The following is a 20,888-nucleotide window of genomic DNA, read 5'->3' as shown; positions in this document are numbered from 1 at the left end:
ACCAGAGAGGTGCATCAAGATACATATATAGGCAATCACTTATAAGTTCTTAATACAGAAGTGACATAAGTATCAGTAATTAAAGGTACATAACCCACATCAGCATGAAGACAAGCACTTTGATGTCATCTCTGGCCCAGTTGATTCCATACAAAGCAGAACAGCTTAAGCAGGAAGGAGTGAGAATTTCCTACCTAGATATCCTCACAGTCTGGTGGGACATCAGGGGACATCAGGGACAGAAGCAGAGTTCAGATCCTACTAGGAAGAGAAAGGCTCCAGAAGGAGCAATCTGACCATTGTGTGGAGGGATAGGAGAAGGGTGCTACAACTTGCTGGGAGTTGCAAGCAAGAGCTGCCTTAGGAATTTAATTTCAAAAGAGGTTGAGAGTTGTGCAACCCCAACAGAGTGGAGCCTCATTTTATTTAATAGGTAAATCTTAAGACATAAGCCCCAGTTCTGCATTTCCAACTGTCCAGATTAGATCATGCTTTGGTTTACATGACATATATTGTAGATCCAGTGCTTTAGGCACCTATGCCTCCCATGCAATGTTACTAAATCCCCAGCTCACTGCTGCAGATATGGCCAGGCAGCAGTGTGCTCAGGAGTTAGCTCAGAAGTGGCCACTTTTTCAAACACCATCAATTTCCAGAAATTGTATTTAAACGCAAAATGAAAATTTAAATTACTATAATTAAAAAAAAAAAAAAAATTACCCTGCCCTCTCTTTTACCCCCCTTTTTCATTCCTGGATTCCTTTTTAAGAATTAGAGTAACAAGCAAATAAATCACTCAGCTACAGAGCTATCATTCAATCTTAACTTCTTTAGTAAGCCTAAGTATTCTACTTAGTATATGGTAATGTAGAAAATGGAATATAATGACCATTAGAAATAGGATAAGAGTGTGAGTAGAGGATCAGCTGCTTACAGTTAGCTTGGGTCAGATTAAGGACACATCAGAGGGTCAGCTATACTGGAGGTAAGAGACAGAGATGAGCCCACTCTTTCCACCTGCAAAAGACCAGAAGAAACAGCTCAAGCACCAAGCAGCCAGCAAACACCAATTTTTACATTGCTAGACTGAGAGGAGTCGGTGTGATCATCTTCTACAAATCAAAATGCTTACATTGAGCAAAGCCCGTGCAAGCTGGCTCCTGCGCCCCAGCTGCACCCCTCAGCCTGGTTTCCCCTTGCCCGACCCCTTCTCTGCATCTAGTGCCTGGTCTTGGAAAGCTGGGGAGGATTTCCACCCTGCTGGGGAATTTACCTGCCAGTGTTTCCTCATTGCTGACTTTACATCTCTACGTTTCTCCTTTTAGGTTTCTTTTTTTTTCCATTCCATATCCACATAATCACCATTTTCCTCTATTCTTTACCCCCGCAGCACCCCGCCTGTGTGTTGTGCTGGCCTTCGTTCACCATTGCGTTGCATGAGGTCAGCAGCTGAAGCGCAATTCATGCTTTCTGCCGCTGTGAAAGCCGCTCTCTTTGAGGCAGGCTCCTTCAACCGGCAAGCTACGATTCCCCGCTGCCGGCGGGGCCGGCAGCCTGCCTCACCCCGCTCAACACCTCAGCCGTCTCATACAGGCTGAGGCTTTGAAAACGCTTTCTCACTTCAGCCGGCGTAAATCACGCCAGCTGCTGCGTACGGGGGGAAAAACGGGCAGGGTGACAAACGGGGGGTGCGCTCCCCGCGGTGCTGCCATTTCGGCTGTACGCGGTTTTGCTGCGCGGATTTCCGTTAACGGCCGCTCCGCCCCGCGGGCGGGGTGGCCTCAGCCCCGCGCGCCGCAGGCCGGGACGGCGGCGGTGGCGCGGGCCGGGCCGGTGGAGGTGAGCGCGGGCGGCGGGGCGGCGTGAGGCGGCTGCCGGCCTCGGGGGGGCCCGCTGCGGCGGGGCCCGGCCCGGGGGGCTTCGCCGGGACACCAGGCTGGGCCGGGCTGCGGGCGGGGGCCGGGGGGCGAGGGACAGAGCAGCAGGCGAGAACGGAGCGGCAGCCTTATACAGGTCCTTCGCAGCCTGCCGTTGTCCAAGCGTCGAGCTTCTCCTTCCCTTTCCACCCTCTGCCTCCCTTTCAAGGGAGCCGCTGAGAAACAAGACGTGTTAGCCACTCCAGGAGAATTTTTGGCACCTGCGTTGCACTTCGCATTTTTCAAAGCAGTATGTTATTTAGCTTTTTTTTTCCCCAAGGCAGGCAAGGATCATTACACTCATTTTATGGGAAAAAATAGATATGTGGGGTATAAAGTTTCTAAAAGGCACCAAGGTAGGGCTTGATGAGGCACAGCCTCACCTGCACATTGATCTTGGGAGAGTCCCGCTTGCTGGATGTCAGCGGGGTTCCCCACCCCTCACTTCAGCACTCGAGCATGAAACGTTTTGCTTCAGCAGATACCCAGCAATGCCTGAGTCTGACAGGGCTGATTAGTCAGCGTCTAACCTAGCTATGTTGCACAGGTGTTTTGATGTAGGCATGCTTCTAGCTCAGACCCAGCCCAAAACACAGCAGTGGCTGCTGCCTTCTTTTAAAATGGAGCACTGTGATGACTGTGTTGACTGTGAACTGTTACTGTACACCTTTAATTCAGTGGCTTATGGCTAGGAGCATTCACCCCAGGTCATGGGAGAGTTCATTCAATTCCATCATTTGCCTGAGGGCAAATGAGACATGTCTTCCTCCTAACTGGCAACAGGTTCTTTTGGGCACTCTTCAGCTTCCTTTTGAAGCTGTGTCATCGTGCGAGAACTTCTAGAAGTTGATTGAGATGGTAAGAGGCAGGAACTAGAGGGGAGGGCAAGAAGGGTCTCCAAGCTGTTCTCTAAGGATGGTTTCTGGGTTGAACATGTGCATAGTCAGAATATGGAAACTGCCCAGAGCAGATCTCCTCCCTCCCCTCCTTCGGCCCCCATGCAAAGCATCCCCCAACCCTTCATTAGGCTGAAACATGTCTTTGATTTAGTGAATTTTGAATGTTATTCACTCAGTTGGAAGAGCTGTAACAGAAGAGAAGGAGAGTGCCTCCGGTCCAAAATAACCAATGCTTTCACGGTTAATGGGTATTTGTGAGATAAAAGGGTTTGGTATTGCATTGTGCAGAAAACAGAATTGAGTGTAGCTGTTTTATATGATAGATTAATGTGCTAAATGAAGACATTGCTAGCTTCCTCTCCAGAAAGAGCTGGGTAGGGACAGAATTTAAAATGTAACCTGCATGGGGATTTCTGTTTTGGCAGTCCCTAGGTGTCAGACTGCAGGTCTTTTATGGATTCAGAAATCGGGTGCATATCTTTCTACATGCACTGCATGGAGCGTATAATTTGGTCTCCTGCTTCCACTCTAAATGCCTTTCATGCAGGTTAGCCTCTGTGACAGCTAGTCTTCTTGGTTGGGCTGGGACCATTTTGTATAAGGATAATCAGTAGATAAGCACTTGACCTGGGATATATATGCAGGTGAGCCCTAGGACTTTACTGCCATACTGTGAGTCAATGAAATAGCTAACTCACCAACAGCCTCACACAGGAACTGTCTCAGAAAGGCTACTAGCTACTTTTTTTACCTTCTTCACTTGTTAGGTCTCTTGCACAACAGGTTCTATAGTACAAAGTTATGTCAGCTATACTTGTGAGTGTAATTTTCACATTTTCCTCCTCCACCACTAAGTTAAGAGCTAACTCAAATTTGTTCTGATCTAAAGCCTATTTCAAAGAAATTCAGAAGGTATCCTTTCAATGTCTCCTTTCCAGGAAAGAGTAGAGCTGGTTTCTAACGTCACTTAAATGCTAGGCAGATTGGCTGTCTCTTTTGTACTATATTTATGGTCCTTTTGTCACTGGACATTTGCAGCTTGTTATCTTTTGATTGCTTTTGTAAAACGTATGTGCAAAAAACATACTTGCAAAAGCAAACATCTCTTTGTTATAGGTTTTTCTGTTTGGCTTGACATATTTAGGCACCTGTCTCCATGCTCTTTTAATAGTTCCTTAATAAGTAACGTGCCCAGATTGGGTCCCAGCAGTGCAGGTGTGGCAACCATGCCATTTCCCCTCCGGCTAGCCATTTAGTCGTCTTTGCTGACTTCAGCTACCGAACCATTACTAATGTTTTATGCCTGACCACTATTTCACAGGCGTGACAGTGCTGATGGGCTTTATAAAAAGGTTATCTTTGCAGGTAAGGCTGTACAGAGCTCTGCTTGTGACCCTAGGAGTTACAGTCTGAATGCTGCTTCTCCACTTACTGCTGCTTCCTCAAGAATTTCTGTCCCATCTGTGAAAGCTGGCCTCCTGTAAGTTAAAAACTCGGTTGTCATTCTTGAGAGTCCTTTCCTATTATCACTTTGATCTTTTCCAGGTGAGAGTTTTAACCCTGGCTGCTTCTGATTATCCTGCGAGCACAAAAAAGGACGTTTTGTCCCTGGGCTAAATCCACTTTGTGAAAAACACAGTCCAAAATGATAACTAAGAGGGACAGGAAACTAACAGGAGGGAAATACTACTTCTCTGGTGTGGCTTCTAGTCTAGACCAGGCAGTTATCACACAACAGTTTTCAAAGCAAGAGAAAGTCAACATGGATTCAGGGTGGTGACTGTGACCGCCCATGGGTGGTTTGTGCAGGTTTGAATGGGTGGCTCTGCTGGGAAACAACTGTAGCACTGAGTTGAAAAAAAAAAACCCAGGAATCTTCACTGTCCTCACTGAAGCCTCGAAAAGTTTGTTTCCTTAAGACCTGGAAGAGCATAAGAAACCTTGTTGGTCCTCTTCTCAAGCCTAACTGGAGGCGCGCTCTGCCTTCGTCATCCCCTGTCCGACACAGGGGCAGTGGAGCCTGGTCTGCCTGGGGCTGGCAGACGGACCAGTGCCCAGCACTGGGGCACTTCACTGGAACAAGCAGCCCAGCTGGCTGCTCAGGCAGGGAAAAGAGCAGGCTGGCTCTGCTCAGGAGGGGAGACACTCGAAACAGTGCTAGCGGCTAAAAACAACTGAGCTGGGGCCAGGGGCTGGAGTCTGGGGCTACGGCACCCTCCCTGTGCCTATCCAGTTTACTCGTGCCCCCCAGAGAAATAGCCCAGAGCATGTTTTAGTCTATCCTTTCAAGTTTATTTTCCCATCCTTCTGGAGACTGCTTTCTTTTAAAGAACTGTTATAATATAATAAGAATAGAGGACTCGCACTGTCTTTGTGTGTCCACATCTCATCATATAATCTGAGGGATATCAAAACAAATACATATAAACAAATAAATCTAGATGATGAACAGGAACTAGATCATTACATCCCATAGGTAGCTTCTGATTGCCCAAACCAGTGGCTGTTTTTTACGGTCCTTCTGCTCTGTCAGGTCATTAAATGCCTTATTGTCTTAGGTTTTCCCCATCAATGATAGGAACTGTCACAGTACTCACTTGCCTTATAACATGCTTCCTGATTTTATGTTGGAAAATGCTATATTTGAGTTAAGCATCCCAGCAACTTAAGGGAGAGGCTGAGTGGGTGCGAAGGGGCACATTCATTAATCATCTGATGAATGAAATTATTTCTTTTTTAGATTGTAATTGGCTAGAGGGGCCCCATGAAGAAAAGTGTGTTTACACTGCACAGCTTTTTATGAGCACAAATGCATATATTATGATGGCTTAGAGCCTGGGCAAAAACTTGGAGCTTTATTTTTGTTTCAGTAAGTGGATTTGATCTAATCAGATAACAGCAGCAATACAAATTTTCACAATAGCAGTTGGCCTTCATGTGGCCAGCCTAAGAACAAAGGCTTACTGTTTGTGATATATCTTTCAAGATCTTTTTAATGGCCTAGATAAATATTACAAACTCCTTGTCAGTAGGCTTTCTGTTAGATTAAAAGAGAAAGGGTGCTCTTTGAAGGTCTTTGGGGTTTTTTCTGACAAATTTTACCAAGCACCAAATACAAATAGTCTTTCACAGTCAGTGTGTATCACCAGCCTCTGGGAAAGATGCCCATAATTGTTGCTATGAGTGAAGAAAAGACTAATGATATTAGGGTATTAGATGAGGGTATTTTACTTGTTCTGCACTTTCTCCAAGAAGTAGGAATGACTCTCAATTCCCTACAGAATTATGACATGTGAATATATAGGGAAAACTGAACAGGGAGGCTCTTTCATTTGGATGGCAGGAAGGGAACCAAGAATTGAAGAATGAGATTGAGACACATTTGTCTATTCAGGTGAATTTCAGTAGATTTTAGGCAGCCAGGTCCCCAAAATCTGATGCAAAAGGCCCTTCCTTCAGTCATAAACCCACATGGCACCACCATTTCTGCTGCTGCTCCCAGTACATGTAAGCTATTGCGCAGGAGCACCCCAGGGTGAGGAGCCTTGAACAGTGATTGCAGATGTTGTGGAGACCAATATGAAGAACATGGCCCCAAGCAGGCCTCCTCGGGAGAGCCTGCATGGAGCATGTCTAGTAGAGCTGCAGCTTTGAGTCTAGTGCAGGGCATACTAGCCATGGTCATTTTCTTTCAAACTTTAGCAAAGGAAAGGAGAGATCTTTGATATTATGACCCAGTTAGACCATTAAAGGAAGTGGAAGACCTGAGTACTTAGCCATCCTCAGTTTCAGAAGCTTCAGTTGGGTTCTCACTCAAGGAAACTGCTTTAACCACGAGGCTATATAAGCACATGAGTATGTTAGGTAACAGTACCTTATATCTCTCCTGCAGAAGCTTGGCTGTGCAAACAAGAATGCAAGAGCGGTGAGGTTTTTTTTGCTGAGCAGGTGTTGGAAGATAAAATCCTTGAATTATTTCAGAATAGAACATTGCTTGCTTGATTTTGGTTGTTTAATCCAAAACGCTAGTTTAGCTAAAATCCATAACCAGCCTTCACCTTTAGAGCCCAGTGTTGAGTACAGAATTAGCAACTGATGTTACCGTCCTCTACTTCCCTTTGTCAGTACATGCTTCTGGCATAATGTTGCACCCAGTCAGTATCGCCCTTATTTTGTGGAATTGGAGAACTATAGTTAACTCCTCAGTTCTTCTTTTAGCATCTCCTTCCACTTTGAGGTACCAGTTTCCAAAGTTACAGCCTCTAGCCTCAATAGCTTTGACCCATTCTCGGAAAACTTGACTGTTACAGGTAACCAGCCCAACTGTTCTAGATACTTTAGAGGAAGTCTCAGCCCCGTGACATATACACAACAGAGACAAGTTTCCATTGTTTGCAGTGGGATTTCCTTGTTATTCTCCTGGGTTTTTTTCCCTCCCCCCCCCAAGTCTGCTTCATTCTGTTTGGGTGTTTCCACAGAGGGGTCAGTGCAATCCAAATAAGACAGGACCTGCACTAGCCATGTACCAGGGATAGGGCACATAATTGTGCATGGGCTGCGTTAGGTTTGTGCATGCTTTCTAGTCTTCATTCTGAGACTTTGATTGGGGATTACTTTTCTGACTGGGCAGCTAACATCCAAAATTCCCCAGGCAGATAACTTAAGTCTTACCTTTACCTCCAGACTAAATAGCAATGTAGAGAGGACAGATGCAGTAGGTCATACTAATGTAGGAGTTAAACCCCCTTTATATGCTGGTGCACTTGGTCCATGCCGAAGCCGAAGTATAGTGAAAAGAGAAAGGGACTGAAGAAAAGAAGATGGAGATGGGAACTGAGATCATTCATTGACATACCAACTCTCAGGTCAGGAGTTGTCTCGCATAGGCTCCTGCAGCACTTCTGCGTTGGCTCAGCTGTCCCATACTGCTAAACTGTGAGAGACCATTTCGGCCCTAACTGCCAACAAGCTGTACGTGTGTTTCCTTGTCTCTTACAGCTCAGCTTTGTCCTGTCAGCATGGCTGAGTGGTAATAGACTGTTGTATCTAACCTAACACCTTTCCTGGAGCTGTTCCAAGCACCTTATATGCAACATGGCCAAAGATCAGTTACAGATGTACAAAGATCAGGTATATAAACTTTAATACTATCAGGACATGAACATTTTCCTAACATTTGTTCTCAAAAGTAAACTGAGTTTGGAAGAGGAAGGAGGAGAGAAGAAAGGAAGGATTTCTTTGACTTTGTCGAGATTCTTGTTCCAGAACTTGTGGACTGAATCAAGAGCCCTCTGAAATCTGAGAATCCTCCTAGCCGAGATTATCTGTACTGAGTCAGGCTTAACCTGAAACTAAGCAAAAATGTCCTCACTTACCTAAAGGTTCCAAACTCCTCCTGTTCATTGTTTCCCTTTCCCAGTGGCTCTTTCGTGCCCATGTGCTTTGTTACCTGCAGCTGATTTCTTTATTGATACTGAGTGCTGCACTTTGCCAGCTTCTGGCAGAAAGATCTGGGGTTAACTAACTCTTCCAGGAATTGGTTAGTCCCTTGTCCCAACAGGATTTAACAGCTGACTGTTGTTTCTGGTCTGGGAAAGACATCCTGCAACCTTTGTCAGTAATGTTGGATCCCATGTAGAGGCACAGTACGCCAGAATGATTTCATGCTAAGAGCATAACTACTTCAAGTAGAATTCGGAAGCTGTGTATGGGCTGGACCCCCAATTCATTATATCACAACTGTAAATGTGTCCATCCCTATCAGGCAGGACAGCTACTCTGGGAACGTAAAAGAGGGACAGAAGTTGGCAAGAATGTGTTTATATTAGTATCTAACAATCAGAAGCAAAACATTTGAAATTACATGATTTTCTACACAGAAACATCTATTGCTGATTAGATTTGAAACCGGGAAATTATTTCAAATCTTAGAATTTGCCAGAAAGCAAAAGTGTGGCACCGGTCAGTCTAGAAACTTATTCATAAACACTGCTGCAAACTCAGTGTAGTTTAGGTCAGATGAATATAAAACAGTCTTTGTTCAGTTAGCTGGACTCTGGACATATAGAAGTTGGCTTAAATTTATTTTCAAAACATTCACAAGAAAAGTTGTACACTGATGATGAAAGCAGGGTGTGTATCGAATTTTAAGTTAAATCAGTGTAATTTTGTACACAAACCCATCTCACTATAGAAAAAAATAATAAGGAACAATTAAGATGGTCTTTGTCTCTTCAGTACCTAATGTTTTTGGGTATAGAGGGGAGAAAAGAGGACTATCTTCTATGCATTGATTTTACAGGCAAGAAATACTCCCTGAAGTTGTTTAATCCTATCTTTCTTTCTTCCCTTTCTCTGGGGAGCTTTTGTGCTACCTGTGACAACTAGTGGTGTTTCACAGAAAGACATCAGGATAACAGCAGCACTCACACAGGCTCTCACATCTTGCTGTCCAAACAGCAAGGCCCTTAGCTATGGAGCTAAAGGGAAAAAAAGCCTTCCAACTTGGCAGTAGGATTAATGTTTATCCCTTAATCCTTAATCCTGAAGCAGGCTTGCAGCAATTAGAGATGAGATTCTCACACACTCATCAAAAGATACTGCTACCTTTATTATATATATACCCTACTCATCTGTGATTCAGTGACCTACAGAACATGGCCTGGATGGTTTTGTGAAAATTAGCATGAGCAAAAAATTTACTTTTTTTTTTTTTTTTTGGTGTAGATAATGAAAAATTTACCAGCTTTACCTCTGTCTTTACCTTTTTATCCACTGACCACATCCCAAACGCCTAAATGACCGGTATTCCTGGTCACAGGACTTCATTTTTGTGGAATTATTTCAAGCAATCTGTGCTTGTGGTGGGTACACAATTCCTCTGGCTGACTGAGGCATCATCTAAGAAAAATGTCCTTAGGAGGATATCATGGTCACTGCAATAGGGTATTGAAAAGATTTTTAAACTCTTTAAATCTTACTGTTGATTATAGCAGACTGGTCTTCTCTAGAGTCCACCCAGATAGCGAGTACCTTTGCTGCTTGGTTCCCCAAAACCTATGGCTGATAACTGAGAACCATTTAGGCCCGCTGCTCATTTTCATAAGCACATACGGTACACGTCTGTTCACTTCCACTGGCATGTGCTGGTTCATATTTGACCTAGGGTTATGTGGCGGAAACATGGGAGGTTGCTGAAGAGAGTAAGCATGCTACTGAATGCTGCACAAAACCACTTCTGAGACCGAAATTTTCCTTTCAGATCACTCTCTTAAAAAACAAGCAAATACTCTTGGCTGTCAGCAAGGACAAAAATAGGGTATGTAACCCGTTCTTTATTTATGTGGACTCCAGTGCATTTTTGTTGGGGGTGTGGAAAGGGGAATGGCAAGTGCTTTCTAACTCTCCATGAGAGAGTTGTTACTCTAACTTCTTTCCTGGCTTGTGTACATCGAAAAGAAGACAGTCTTAGTCCTCCTCTTCAGCTGTACTTCAGGCCCTGCTTACTGACAGCCTCTGTGGATGTCCTAAGGTGTACACAGCTGTGCTGAGATGGACAGGCACTACTGCAACATCCACTCTCGGGTAGTCAGTTCCCTTCCTTTTTTGCTGTGCTAGTGGAGGTTTCTAGGTGATTTAAAACCAAGTTAACAAAACTGAGTTTTAAAAAAAGTTAGTACAATAGTGTAGGTCAGTCCCAGACGACTCAAGGCATCTGCATCAGCCTTCCCTGATCCAGACGCACACTTCCTGAGGAGGCTGAGACCAGAGGTAGAGTATTTGCATTCTGTATGCACTCACTTGCTGCCTTTAGATCTAGGTAGAATATCCACCCTGCACTGTCAAAGTTCTTTCCATTGCTCAGAAACATACCCTGCTTAGGACTTTCCATCCCAAAAGCATTTGCTGCATTTTTCCTCCGCCTCCTACTTTTCCCCTTCCCTTTACCGCTTACCCTGTCTGACATGCAAGGAAACAATCTCACACGCTGAGCTCTGGTTCTCTAAACTTCATTGCTCCAGTTTTCAATAATGAATGAAGCATTTACACATCCCTTCATCTCCATGTCCATGCACAGGCACGTAACTGAATGGGATGATCATCATTTTGTGGGAAGAATGTTCTTCCCAAAAGGTTTTAGGTGCTAATGTGCACTGCCGAAGGGTTGTATAAAATGCTACGTGGAGGGATTCTGTTAAATTAAAAATCTTTGCTGTCCTCATGAGACCAGTAAGAGGCATTACTTACTGTCAGCATCCTCCTCCTGCTCATGGAGGGCCAAGATTCGGGGGAAAAGGTAGTAACTTATGCAGAAAAAAATTGAGGGAGCAAAGAGTTTACAAATGAAATCTTCCTTGTCACCAAACCAGAGCGGAACCTCGGGTGTAACAACTGTTAAGAGATTGTTAGAAACTACAAGAACGTGGAAAAGCAGATAAGTGTAAAAGCAAAGGTGGCTAGAAATATTTCACCATTTTCTTATTTTCTAATAATAAAAATAAAACTACATTTTAAAATTTAAAAACAATGATGTTTTCTAATTCTTCCACTCTAAACATTTTGAGCTTTTTCTTGTGGTAAGTTGATACACACGTCTATTAAATTTTGACTTCCAAAGTACTTGCTATTTGTCTTTACAGCTTTTGGGGATGCTGTAATTTTGCCCAAGCTTTAAAAACCAGCATTTGGGCAAATACAAGGAATGGAAATGTAAATGTCTGAAAGATAAATGTAGTTTAAAACTGTGCTAAACATATTATGGTGTCAACAAGAACCATTGTAATAGTTAACAAATAATAAAAGGAAAACTTGGTGTTTCGTTTTCGTGGTTCAAGCAAAGAGAAAAGTAAAACGTAAACAAGATCTTGAATGACCTACTGTATGTTTAGTTGTGTCTTTTTTAATAACCTACAACATTTTATAGTCACAAAGGCAAACATTATACAGTTTACTGTTTATAATATCCCCTTTTAACAGTGCATGCTAGGTCAAAAAAGAGGGTAGAAAACACAATTATTTTCTAGTACTAGGAATTATTGCCCACAGATGCAGTTAAAATATCTTAACAGAATTTTGATACTCACTGACTGCAATTTGCTTATCTTTGCAGCACATCCTAAATTCCTTAGTGAGACAAAATGTGAATGAATTTTGAATGCCAGGACTTCAGAATTCGGCACTCTATTCTATATTCATAATCTCTTTTACTTTCAAGAATCAGATCTTGTCCCCAAACTAAGAAATTGTCTAAAAAAATGACAAGATTTTAAGTTGCAAAGTATGTGTGCCTCCCACTTGGTGTTTGAGCCCGTAGGGTGAAAATTTGCAGACTCACCCTAGTAGTCACAGTTGTTAAAAGTTAAGGTTTTAGTATAATCCGGTGACTTTGAGAACGTCACCAAAAATGTTAGGTATAGTGAGATTGTGTCAGTTATAAGATTCGATGGTACTATAATATCCTTGGACTTCCTATTTAGCAGATAGTCTCTAAAAAATGGCTAGCTCTTTCACTTCTTATTTGCATAGCATAGTGCTTTCTACTGACGTACTTTTTCATTTCCCAGAAATCACTTTGATGGCAACAAGCATAAGATGATTTTAGTTCAAGTGCGATATTCTGCGTATAATTTTGTACTTCTGCTTTAAAGAAGCAGTGTGCTCAAATCATAATAATAATTAGTGGGATTTACCTCTTTTTAATTATGGGCTCAAAGCCCAATGTTTTTTCCTCTCTGAAGCAGATTTACTTTGCAGACGTTAGATGGCCATTGAGGGTTTGGTCCACAAGGATTTACACGTACCAATTTTTAAGCAGATTGTGCTAGAGGTCACAAAAATTCTTCCACTGGTTGTCATTTCATTTCAATAAATGCTTTTTTAAAAGCAGAGGTAGATGTTTGCAATCTTAGAAGTTTTTTTTAAACTACAGCACACAAACAACCACTTTAGGGCTAATAATTTGCTCTGTTCTTTACCATGCTCAATAAAAAAGACCTTCCTTTGAAGAAGTTTTTGTCTCAGATGAAGAGAGAGACAGGCAGACAGATGGCATAATGCAAGGAAAATGCAGAGTGGGAATAAATTAGTAAAGGGATTCATCAGTGAGCTGCATAAATTATGTTGTGGACCTTTTTGTATAACTTAGGAATTTACAGTTCAGGAAATGTAGTTTTTCATTAAATGTGAAATCTTTTTCAGCACAGTTTCAGGCTACCACATTTTTTCTTTTCCTTCACTGTTAGCCTTGTTCCTGCCTATACTTTCAAAACTATTTTACAACCCTTTCAAGAACAATTTCACATCACAGGGTTAATCTGAGGCTCAAGAAGCCCCAAAAGAGGTCCCCCTTTTAAAAATTCGTGGCTGTTAGGCACTTCTGTGTGACAGCAACCTGAATTCCAAATAGTGTGATTGCCCTCACAAGGAGAGCGCTCACAGAAAGAGCAGGGTTGGCCTGCTCTGTTGAGATGACTGGATGGCACTTTACTTTGGTAATCCAAACTGTTTAAACCTGTTTGGATAACTGATTAAGGAATTAAGCTAATACACCAGCTTTATCAGTTCCATGATGCAAATTAAATAGCTAGGGCGAGATTTTCACACTTACCTAGTGGGGTTTTGGTGCCACCCTTAAGGTACATAAAGGAGGATTACTTTTCAGGTCATAGGACGTGCTTGCATCTCTTTGGAACCCATCTTCTGATGAGCCAGCCTATCAGACGATGCCTGCTAGACTTCAGAGAAAGGATAAATCCCAAATCCCCCTCGCAATTTTCAGCGTGACATTAGTTTTTTATTCTACAACTGTTAAACGTGCTCTACAACTTACTGCATAGATAGCCAACTACAGAATTAATGCTTGCTATTTTCACTTTTTTCACATAGATTCGTGATGTTACATCAACAGCTAATACTTGTCTTTGGAATATCACTAGCAAGTGATACATGTGCATTTAGAAGCTGTTATTCGGAAGCCCAAGTCTCCGTATATTATTTCTGCAACCTCACAGATATTCCACTTGTGCCAAAGGATACAGTGAAGTTTTTGCTAACTTTCAACTATATCAGACAAGTGACTGCAACTTCGTTTCCACTGCTGGAGCACTTGGTGGTGTTGGAAATCGGAATGCAGTATGCCTATCCTGTTACCATAGGAAAAGGAGCTTTCAGGAACCTGCCAAACCTTCGTGTCTTAGACCTGGGATTCAATAGCATTCTTCACCTGGATCTTGATGCTTTTGTGGGCCTGCGAAGTCTGACTGTACTCCGTCTGTTTCAGAACTACCTTGGAGATTCCATCCTGGAGGAGCGTTACTTTCAAGATTTGAGCTCATTAGAAGAATTGGATCTTTCAAAGAACCAAATCACAAAACTTCAGCCTCATCCCTTATTTTATAATCTAACAGTCTTGAAAACTGTGAACCTGAAATTCAACAAGATATCCAACCTGTGTGAAAGCAATCTTACCAGCTTCCAAGGAAAACACTTTTTATTTTTTAGCCTCGGTTCTAATAATTTGTACAAGATGGATGAAATGGGCTGGGCCAAATGCCCAAATCCTTTCAGAAATATTACGTTTAACTCACTAGACCTTAGTGACAATGGCTGGAGCACAGAGAAAGTCCAATATTTCTGTACAGCCATTAAAGGGACTCAAATCGGTTCTTTAACATTTAAGTCTCATACAATGGGTTCGGGATTTGGCTTTCATAATTTAAAAAATCCAGATGATGATACATTTGCAGGACTAGCAAGAAGTGATCTTCGTTTGCTTGATATTTCAGATGGTTACATTTTCTCTCTCAACTCTTTAATCTTTCAAAGCCTTGGTAATCTGGAATTGCTGAACCTTTTCAAAAACAAGATAAATCAAATCCAAAGGCAAGCATTTTTTGGCTTGGGAAACTTAAAAACTCTCAATCTCTCAGGTAATCTTTTAGGTGAGTTGTATGATTATACTTTTGAAGGTCTACATAGTGTAATGTATATTGATTTACAGCAAAATCATATCGGGATGATTGGTGAAAAATCATTCCGTAACTTAGTAAGTCTGAAAATAATTGATCTCCGAGACAATGCCATTAAAAAACTCCCTTCCTTTCCACATCTGACCTCTGCCTTTTTAGGTGACAATAAGCTAATGTCTGTAGCTGGCACAGCAATAGCAGCAACATACCTTGAATTAGAAAGAAATTGGTTGGCAAACCTGGGTGACCTGTATATTCTTTTCCAAGTTCCAGATGTGCAGTATATCTTCTTAAAACAGAATCGCTTCTCTTACTGTGTGAAAAGTGATAATGTTGTAGAAAACAATCAGTTAGTCTATATGGATCTAGGCGAAAATATGTTACAGCTTGTGTGGGAGAGAGATTTATGTTTGGATGTGTTCAGGGCGCTGTCCAAACTTCAGGTTCTACATCTGAATAACAACTACCTTAGTGCTCTTCCACAGGAGATTTTTAGAGGTCTAACATCTCTAAAAACACTTAATCTAGCTTCCAACCTATTGTCTCACCTTTCTCCCGGGCTTTTTCCACAAAGCCTAAGAAACCTAAACTTATCTGGAAACCAGCTTTTTTCCCCTGAGCCTGAAGTCTTTATGACTTTGAGTATTCTGGATATAACACACAATAATTATGTCTGTGATTGTACTTTAAAGAGCCTACTAGTGTGGCTAAATGAAACCAATGTAACCCTAGCTGGCTCACAATCTGACAGGTACTGTGTATACCCACCTGCATTTGCAGGGGTACCACTGTCGTCTCTGACATATGATGGTTGCAGTGAAGATGAACTCCAGCAGACACTCAGGTTCTCAGTATTTGTCTTCACCTCTGTCACTCTTCTGATGTTTCTGATGGCAGTCATCATTTTTACTCGCTGTCGGGGGATTTGTTTTGTCTGGTATAAAACTATCGCCAAAAAAATTATAGACAGCCATCCACAAGTAGCAGATAAAAGTGAATACAGATATGATGCATATTTGTGCTACAGCAAAAATGACTTTGAATGGGTCCAAAATTCCTTGCTAAAGCACCTGGATTCACAGTATTCTGATAAAAACAGATTTACCTTGTGCTTTGAGGAAAGAGATTTCTTGCCTGGGGAAGAACATATCAACAATATTCGTGATGCCATTTGGAACAGCAGGAAAACAATTTGCATTGTGACCAGGCAGTTTCTCAAAGATGGGTGGTGTGTGGAAGCCTTTAATTTTGCCCAGAGCAGGTACTTTTGTGATCTGAAAGATGTCCTCATTATGGTAGTGGTTGGGTCACTTTCTCAATATCAACTAACGAAACACAAACCAATTAGAAACTTTTTACAAAGGAGCCGATATTTGCGGTGGCCTGAAGATTATCAAGATATAGACTGGTTTTTAAATAACCTTTTTTGCCAAATTCTAAAGGAAAAAAAAGTGCGAAGGAAAGCCAGTGGTATAGAGCTGCAGACTGTAGCAACACTCTCGCATTGATAGTGTATGGGTTGCTGGCTTTCTGAATATCCCATTTCCAGCTGTGCCATGGCAGGAATATACAGAAGTTTGCTTCATCTTTCCTTGAAAAAGCAGGTAGAAAGATAACTATTTCAGTATAAATCCTATGAGACATGGAGACAGCTTGAAAGCAACCAGCAAATATATGAAAGTGCATTTTATGGACTATGACACACATTTTCAGAAGAATTAAATGAATCACAGATGCTTCACATTTTGGATGCTCAGCTTCAGACACTTTGTCCTGATTTTCGGAGTACTACTTACAGGTCTGTTTCAGTTAGAGAAGGATGCCCATGGTGGTTTTTTTAAATAGAGCCCATGGTACTGTACAGGAGGGACCAAGTATGCTTTCACATATGGCCTAGCCTGACCATCGGTTCATGGATTACTTACTCCTCTGCTTTCTGAACTCTGTAACTTTTCATGCGCTGTTTCAAAGCAGAATCAGTGCTTTCCACCTTTATGCCTTAAATTGGTGTAACACAGATTTCATGTATTTGTTTTCTACTCAATTAGCTTCAGCTTCCCAACTGGAACGTACAAACTTTGAACTTCATTCATTCCCTTCCCTTCCACAACTTCTCTGCTTGGTGGTAAAACTACAGTCATTGGTCTCCTTCATTTGCTGCTGTTTCAGCCTGGTGCTTTTTCAGTTGAGCTGCCTCCTGCCCTGCAGAGAGGAACAGGTATCTCCTTCAGATCTGAAGCAAGCCTGGGCTTGAAAAGCAAACAAGAAGCTACCTCAGCAGCTGTGTGGGCTGTACACCAGTGACATGGCCAATAGCCCAGTGACTGCCAGACAGCTTTCACATTCTGGGAGTGGAAAGTACAGACAACTGGTGTGTAATTTGGGTTGTTCTCTGTACATCCTGTGCCCTGATCAATTCAAAGGTGGTTTTCTGCTTCTGTTGAAATATTTTTCTTGAGTCATTAATGCGTGGCACTCTTTTACCTCTCTAATCATTTTACCACTGTTTGTTCAGGTATGTGTCTTCACGGGGTTGTTCAGGGTCATTTTAATAAAAGTCTGGCTTAGCGTTCACTGTTACAGAGCCTGCACCTATTATTTCGATGGTGACATACTCCTTCAGTGTACTGGTCATCTCGGTTTATACATCTATTCAACAAAAGCTTACCAAAATAATTTCAGTATGGCCTCAGTGAGTTTTTTGCTGCAGTGAGGATGCAGGAATGGGAGGTTTTATAAGCTGTCCGTCTTGACCGTAGCTGCAAACAAATAACACTGTTTTAACTATTTCGGTAGAGATGGAAAAGTACAGTCCCCTTCATGTGAATGCAGTTGTTTGAATATAGATGTGCCTGTGGCTGATCTAATTTACTCTCAGTGCACCAGTATACAGGATTTCTGTTGATAAAAATACTACAGTAAAATATTACTTCTTTCTCAATCAGTGGAGTCATTCAGGAACAGAAAAGGGGTAGACCTTGGAAAATTTTCGAGGCGGCATGGGGCGGGGAGCAGATTAGAGAAGGGCCGGGGCTGTGCTGATGAAGCCCCGGGTGTTGCCGTTGGCTCGGGTGGCAGCTGGGGCTGCCCAAACGCCTCCTGCCTCCTGTCCACGGCAGCTGCTGGCATTAGGGACAGGATGCTGCTGCAGAGGGACATCCGAAAAAGAACCAGGAGCCCCGGCTTCAGAGCCCCTGTGGGCTGTCGAAAAGCCAGCACCTGCATTTCAACTCTGCGTTTCGTACAGTTCTCTGAAAATGTCCAACCTTTTTTCCTTTTTTTTCCCCAAATATATATAGGCATCCTTTAAAGTCAGAGGTTACACCAGGGGGTATTTCACATTAAAAATCACTGACAGGTAGGCAAAGCAGGAATGAATCTGTACAATTAAGATCATGTGCAGGTCTAGGCTGTTAGCCTGTGGATCTGTACGTGGTGTAAGAGATGGGAATTTTAAAAGCATACTTAAGAGATTATATTTGAATGAATGTCACAAAACATTTTTGGTCAAGTGTTAATTGAGAGCCTTCTGCAGTTAGGACCTTATTGTGTACTTACAAGACACTCCTATCGCTTCAGATACATAAAACTTACTTCTCCTAACCTATGTATGCAGGAATGACACATACATACACAGATAACCACGACAGCTTTAACCAAGGTTTTTCCATTTTGCTTGAAATGCTTCTGTCTTCTTCATGCTAATGCCACTGGTGGGAAGCATCTACATAAAACTTGCATGTACTTCAGTCTTTGGAAAGGTCTGACATTTTACATAAAGGTTTTAATAAAACCTTTCAATGAAATTTCATTGTCTGCCTCCGTGCTTACGTACCATTTTGGAAACTTAAAGAGGTCAAACCTGTGTCAGGAGCAGCTGGGAAAACTTCTTTCTACCACAGAGGCAGCTCAGAAACATAGAAATAGCCCAGCCCCCATCTGCCCCTTGCAAATTCTCTTGCAAGGGTTCTACAAAAGGCAAGTAAAGAGATTTTTTGGAGAACATGCTACTGAACCATTCCTGATTGTGGAGTGGTTTGCAGGCATATGAATAACTGTTGTGTGAAATTTTAGAGACCTGAACTAACTTTCTTTTTTACTCACTGTGAAACCACTCCAAGCCTGAGACTCTCAGAAAAAATGCAGTTGGTACCCTGTTCTGTACAATGAAAAATTGACTTCAAACAGGTCATAAGACCCTGATCACCACCTCTGTAGAGTCACCTCTCCTTAAATGACAAAGCCTGGGGAATTGTCGAGAAAAGGCTTGTGCAGACTTTATACTCCTCTGCTCAGCAGGAACCACAAAAGCATCCTGTACAAAAATGGAGAATGACTATGCTTGATGAATTAAGGCCATAAATTGAGCCTCAACCTCATAACTATTGATCAGATTCCCTTCAGGCTCGCTGGGAACATTACTGCTCTATTAGAATTTTATGGCTCTTTAGTTAAGGATACTCTCATCAGTTTTACTCACCCTCCTCAGTGAAAGACATTAACTTGTTGGAGAGTGTCCAGAACAGGGTGTGAAGTGTGACACTGGCTCTAAAGCAAGCTATTAAGACGGAAGCTGGTGAATTTATTTGCAGTAGCAGCACAGGGAATATTCAGAGGACAGTGACTCAGTGCCACATGGTATCAGCTCAGATATTTAATAGTAAAAGCCCACCCCCACCATTCCAACATATATTACAAACATTAACTGGCCGAGCAGGCATTGTTCAACAGTAACAGCTAGCCAGCCTGTCAGAGTCCAAAGATTACATGGGCTCCTACTGGAAATCAAGGCACCCAGGACCAGTGCTCAGATTCTACAATCATACTCCTATGGAGGGTAACAGAAGCCAACAATGATATGCCCACATACTATTTCACATTTTACATTATTTTTATTTCACATACAGTGAAATCAGGCTTCTCTTCCCCCTCCCATCCAACATGCACACTAGTCTCAGCAAAGTGTTGTCCAATTATATTTGCTAATGCCGATTGCTCATCCCTCCTCAGAGAGACTGTTGAACATACTGGTAGATCTATCACCTTGTTAATTTAGTTAGTATCCGTCATTGCTCCCACCCCAATAGCTGTACTACCTCTGTGGAGAACACTAGCATAGATAAGATACAGAGAGTTCAATCTCTTGAGTGGGACACTCCAACGTGTGTTGCTCAGAATCACTCTGCTTTTCTTTTTCTCGTGTCACATCATTAACTCAGCTCATTTGCTGACTTCTGGGTCTTTTTCAGCATGACAGCTCTCCTACTTCTCACTGCCAGAGACCATCTGGGTTTCAGATTATTGCATCCTACCTTCTCAATTTCATGTGGTGCTGATTATTTTACAATGGCTTTAACGTGTTCCCTTCTTGCTGGAACTGTGAATAGCAGTAGTCCAGTTAAATTGCAAAGCAAGGCCCATACCTGGCAAAATACTTACAGATGAAGAGCAATACACAACTGAGTGGCAGGAGTGAGTGGTGAAGCCGCTGCAAATGGAGCAGAAGCAGCAGATGCGAATCTCTGGGAGATCCACAAAGTTAGGAAGGGTACGTATGGCGGTCTATGCATCTTGCCATCGAAAGGGGACTTGTGTTCCATGAGAAGCAGAAACTTGAAGGAAGCAAAGACAGACAAGGAACAAGATACATCTTTAGGGTCTAACTCTACAAACATGATCAAAAATAATACCCTAGTGCCGTAAGCAGATTAACTTAAAATAGGACCAGCACTAGCAAATATTTGCAAGGTTTCTTTGCACTATACAGTACTGCCAACAGCAAGCATGCAGTTGAGTGAAATAAGGCTTCCAAAATCAGAAGACTGGTGTAAAAAACCCAAAAGATTAGAAAATAATTATAAATGTCTGGTATTTGACTCTGTAAGACCATATTGTTACTTTCTTCATGATCATAAGAAGGTGGATATTCATGCAGTCCATGAATACAAGAGGAGCCAAGGCTTTAAGAAATAATCCAAATATTTCAGGACTTCTGCTTAGCTGTGAAGTACGGCTAAATTAGTCAGGCCTTGAGTAAAGAATAGCTTTAGGAAAATGGTGAAGAAGAGACAGGCTGGCCTTTCCAGCTTCCCAGTCTGCTCTGGGCG

The 20,888-nt window shown here is 42.3% G+C and overlaps 1 protein-coding gene across 3 annotated transcripts; it reads left to right on the top strand.

Annotated features, from left to right (window-relative positions):
• Positions 1 to 1,513: 1,513 nt before the first annotated feature.
• On the top strand, positions 1,514 to 18,514 carry TLR5 (toll like receptor 5). Of its 3 annotated transcripts, none has more exons than XM_075496491.1 (3): positions 1,514 to 1,815; positions 10,077 to 10,133; positions 13,700 to 18,514. In XM_075496491.1, the coding sequence occupies exon 3, from the start codon at positions 13,707 to 13,709 to the stop codon at positions 16,287 to 16,289; it is 2,583 nt and encodes an 860-aa protein (XP_075352606.1). In that variant the 5' UTR covers positions 1,514 to 1,815; positions 10,077 to 10,133; positions 13,700 to 13,706; the 3' UTR covers positions 16,290 to 18,514. The 3 variants fall into 3 exon arrangements, with proteins under 3 accessions (XP_075352606.1, XP_075352605.1, XP_075352607.1); XM_075496490.1 differs by lacking the exon at positions 10,077 to 10,133 and adding an exon at positions 4,181 to 4,295; XM_075496492.1 differs by lacking the exon at positions 10,077 to 10,133.
• The last annotated feature ends 2,374 nt before the right edge of the window (positions 18,515 to 20,888 follow it).

The sequence above is a fragment of the Mycteria americana genome, chromosome 3, assembly GCF_035582795.1.
Source record: "Mycteria americana isolate JAX WOST 10 ecotype Jacksonville Zoo and Gardens chromosome 3, USCA_MyAme_1.0, whole genome shotgun sequence".
NCBI classification, from domain to species: Eukaryota; Metazoa; Chordata; class Aves; order Ciconiiformes; family Ciconiidae; genus Mycteria; species Mycteria americana.
Note: the sequence above shows the minus strand (reverse complement) of the source record. Positions and strands in the feature narration are given on the sequence as shown.

Coding starts and splice junctions, on each gene's coding strand:
- TLR5 (XM_075496492.1), top strand. CDS start 13,707: ATGTTACATCAACAGCTAATACTTGTCTTTGGAATATCACTAGCAAGT.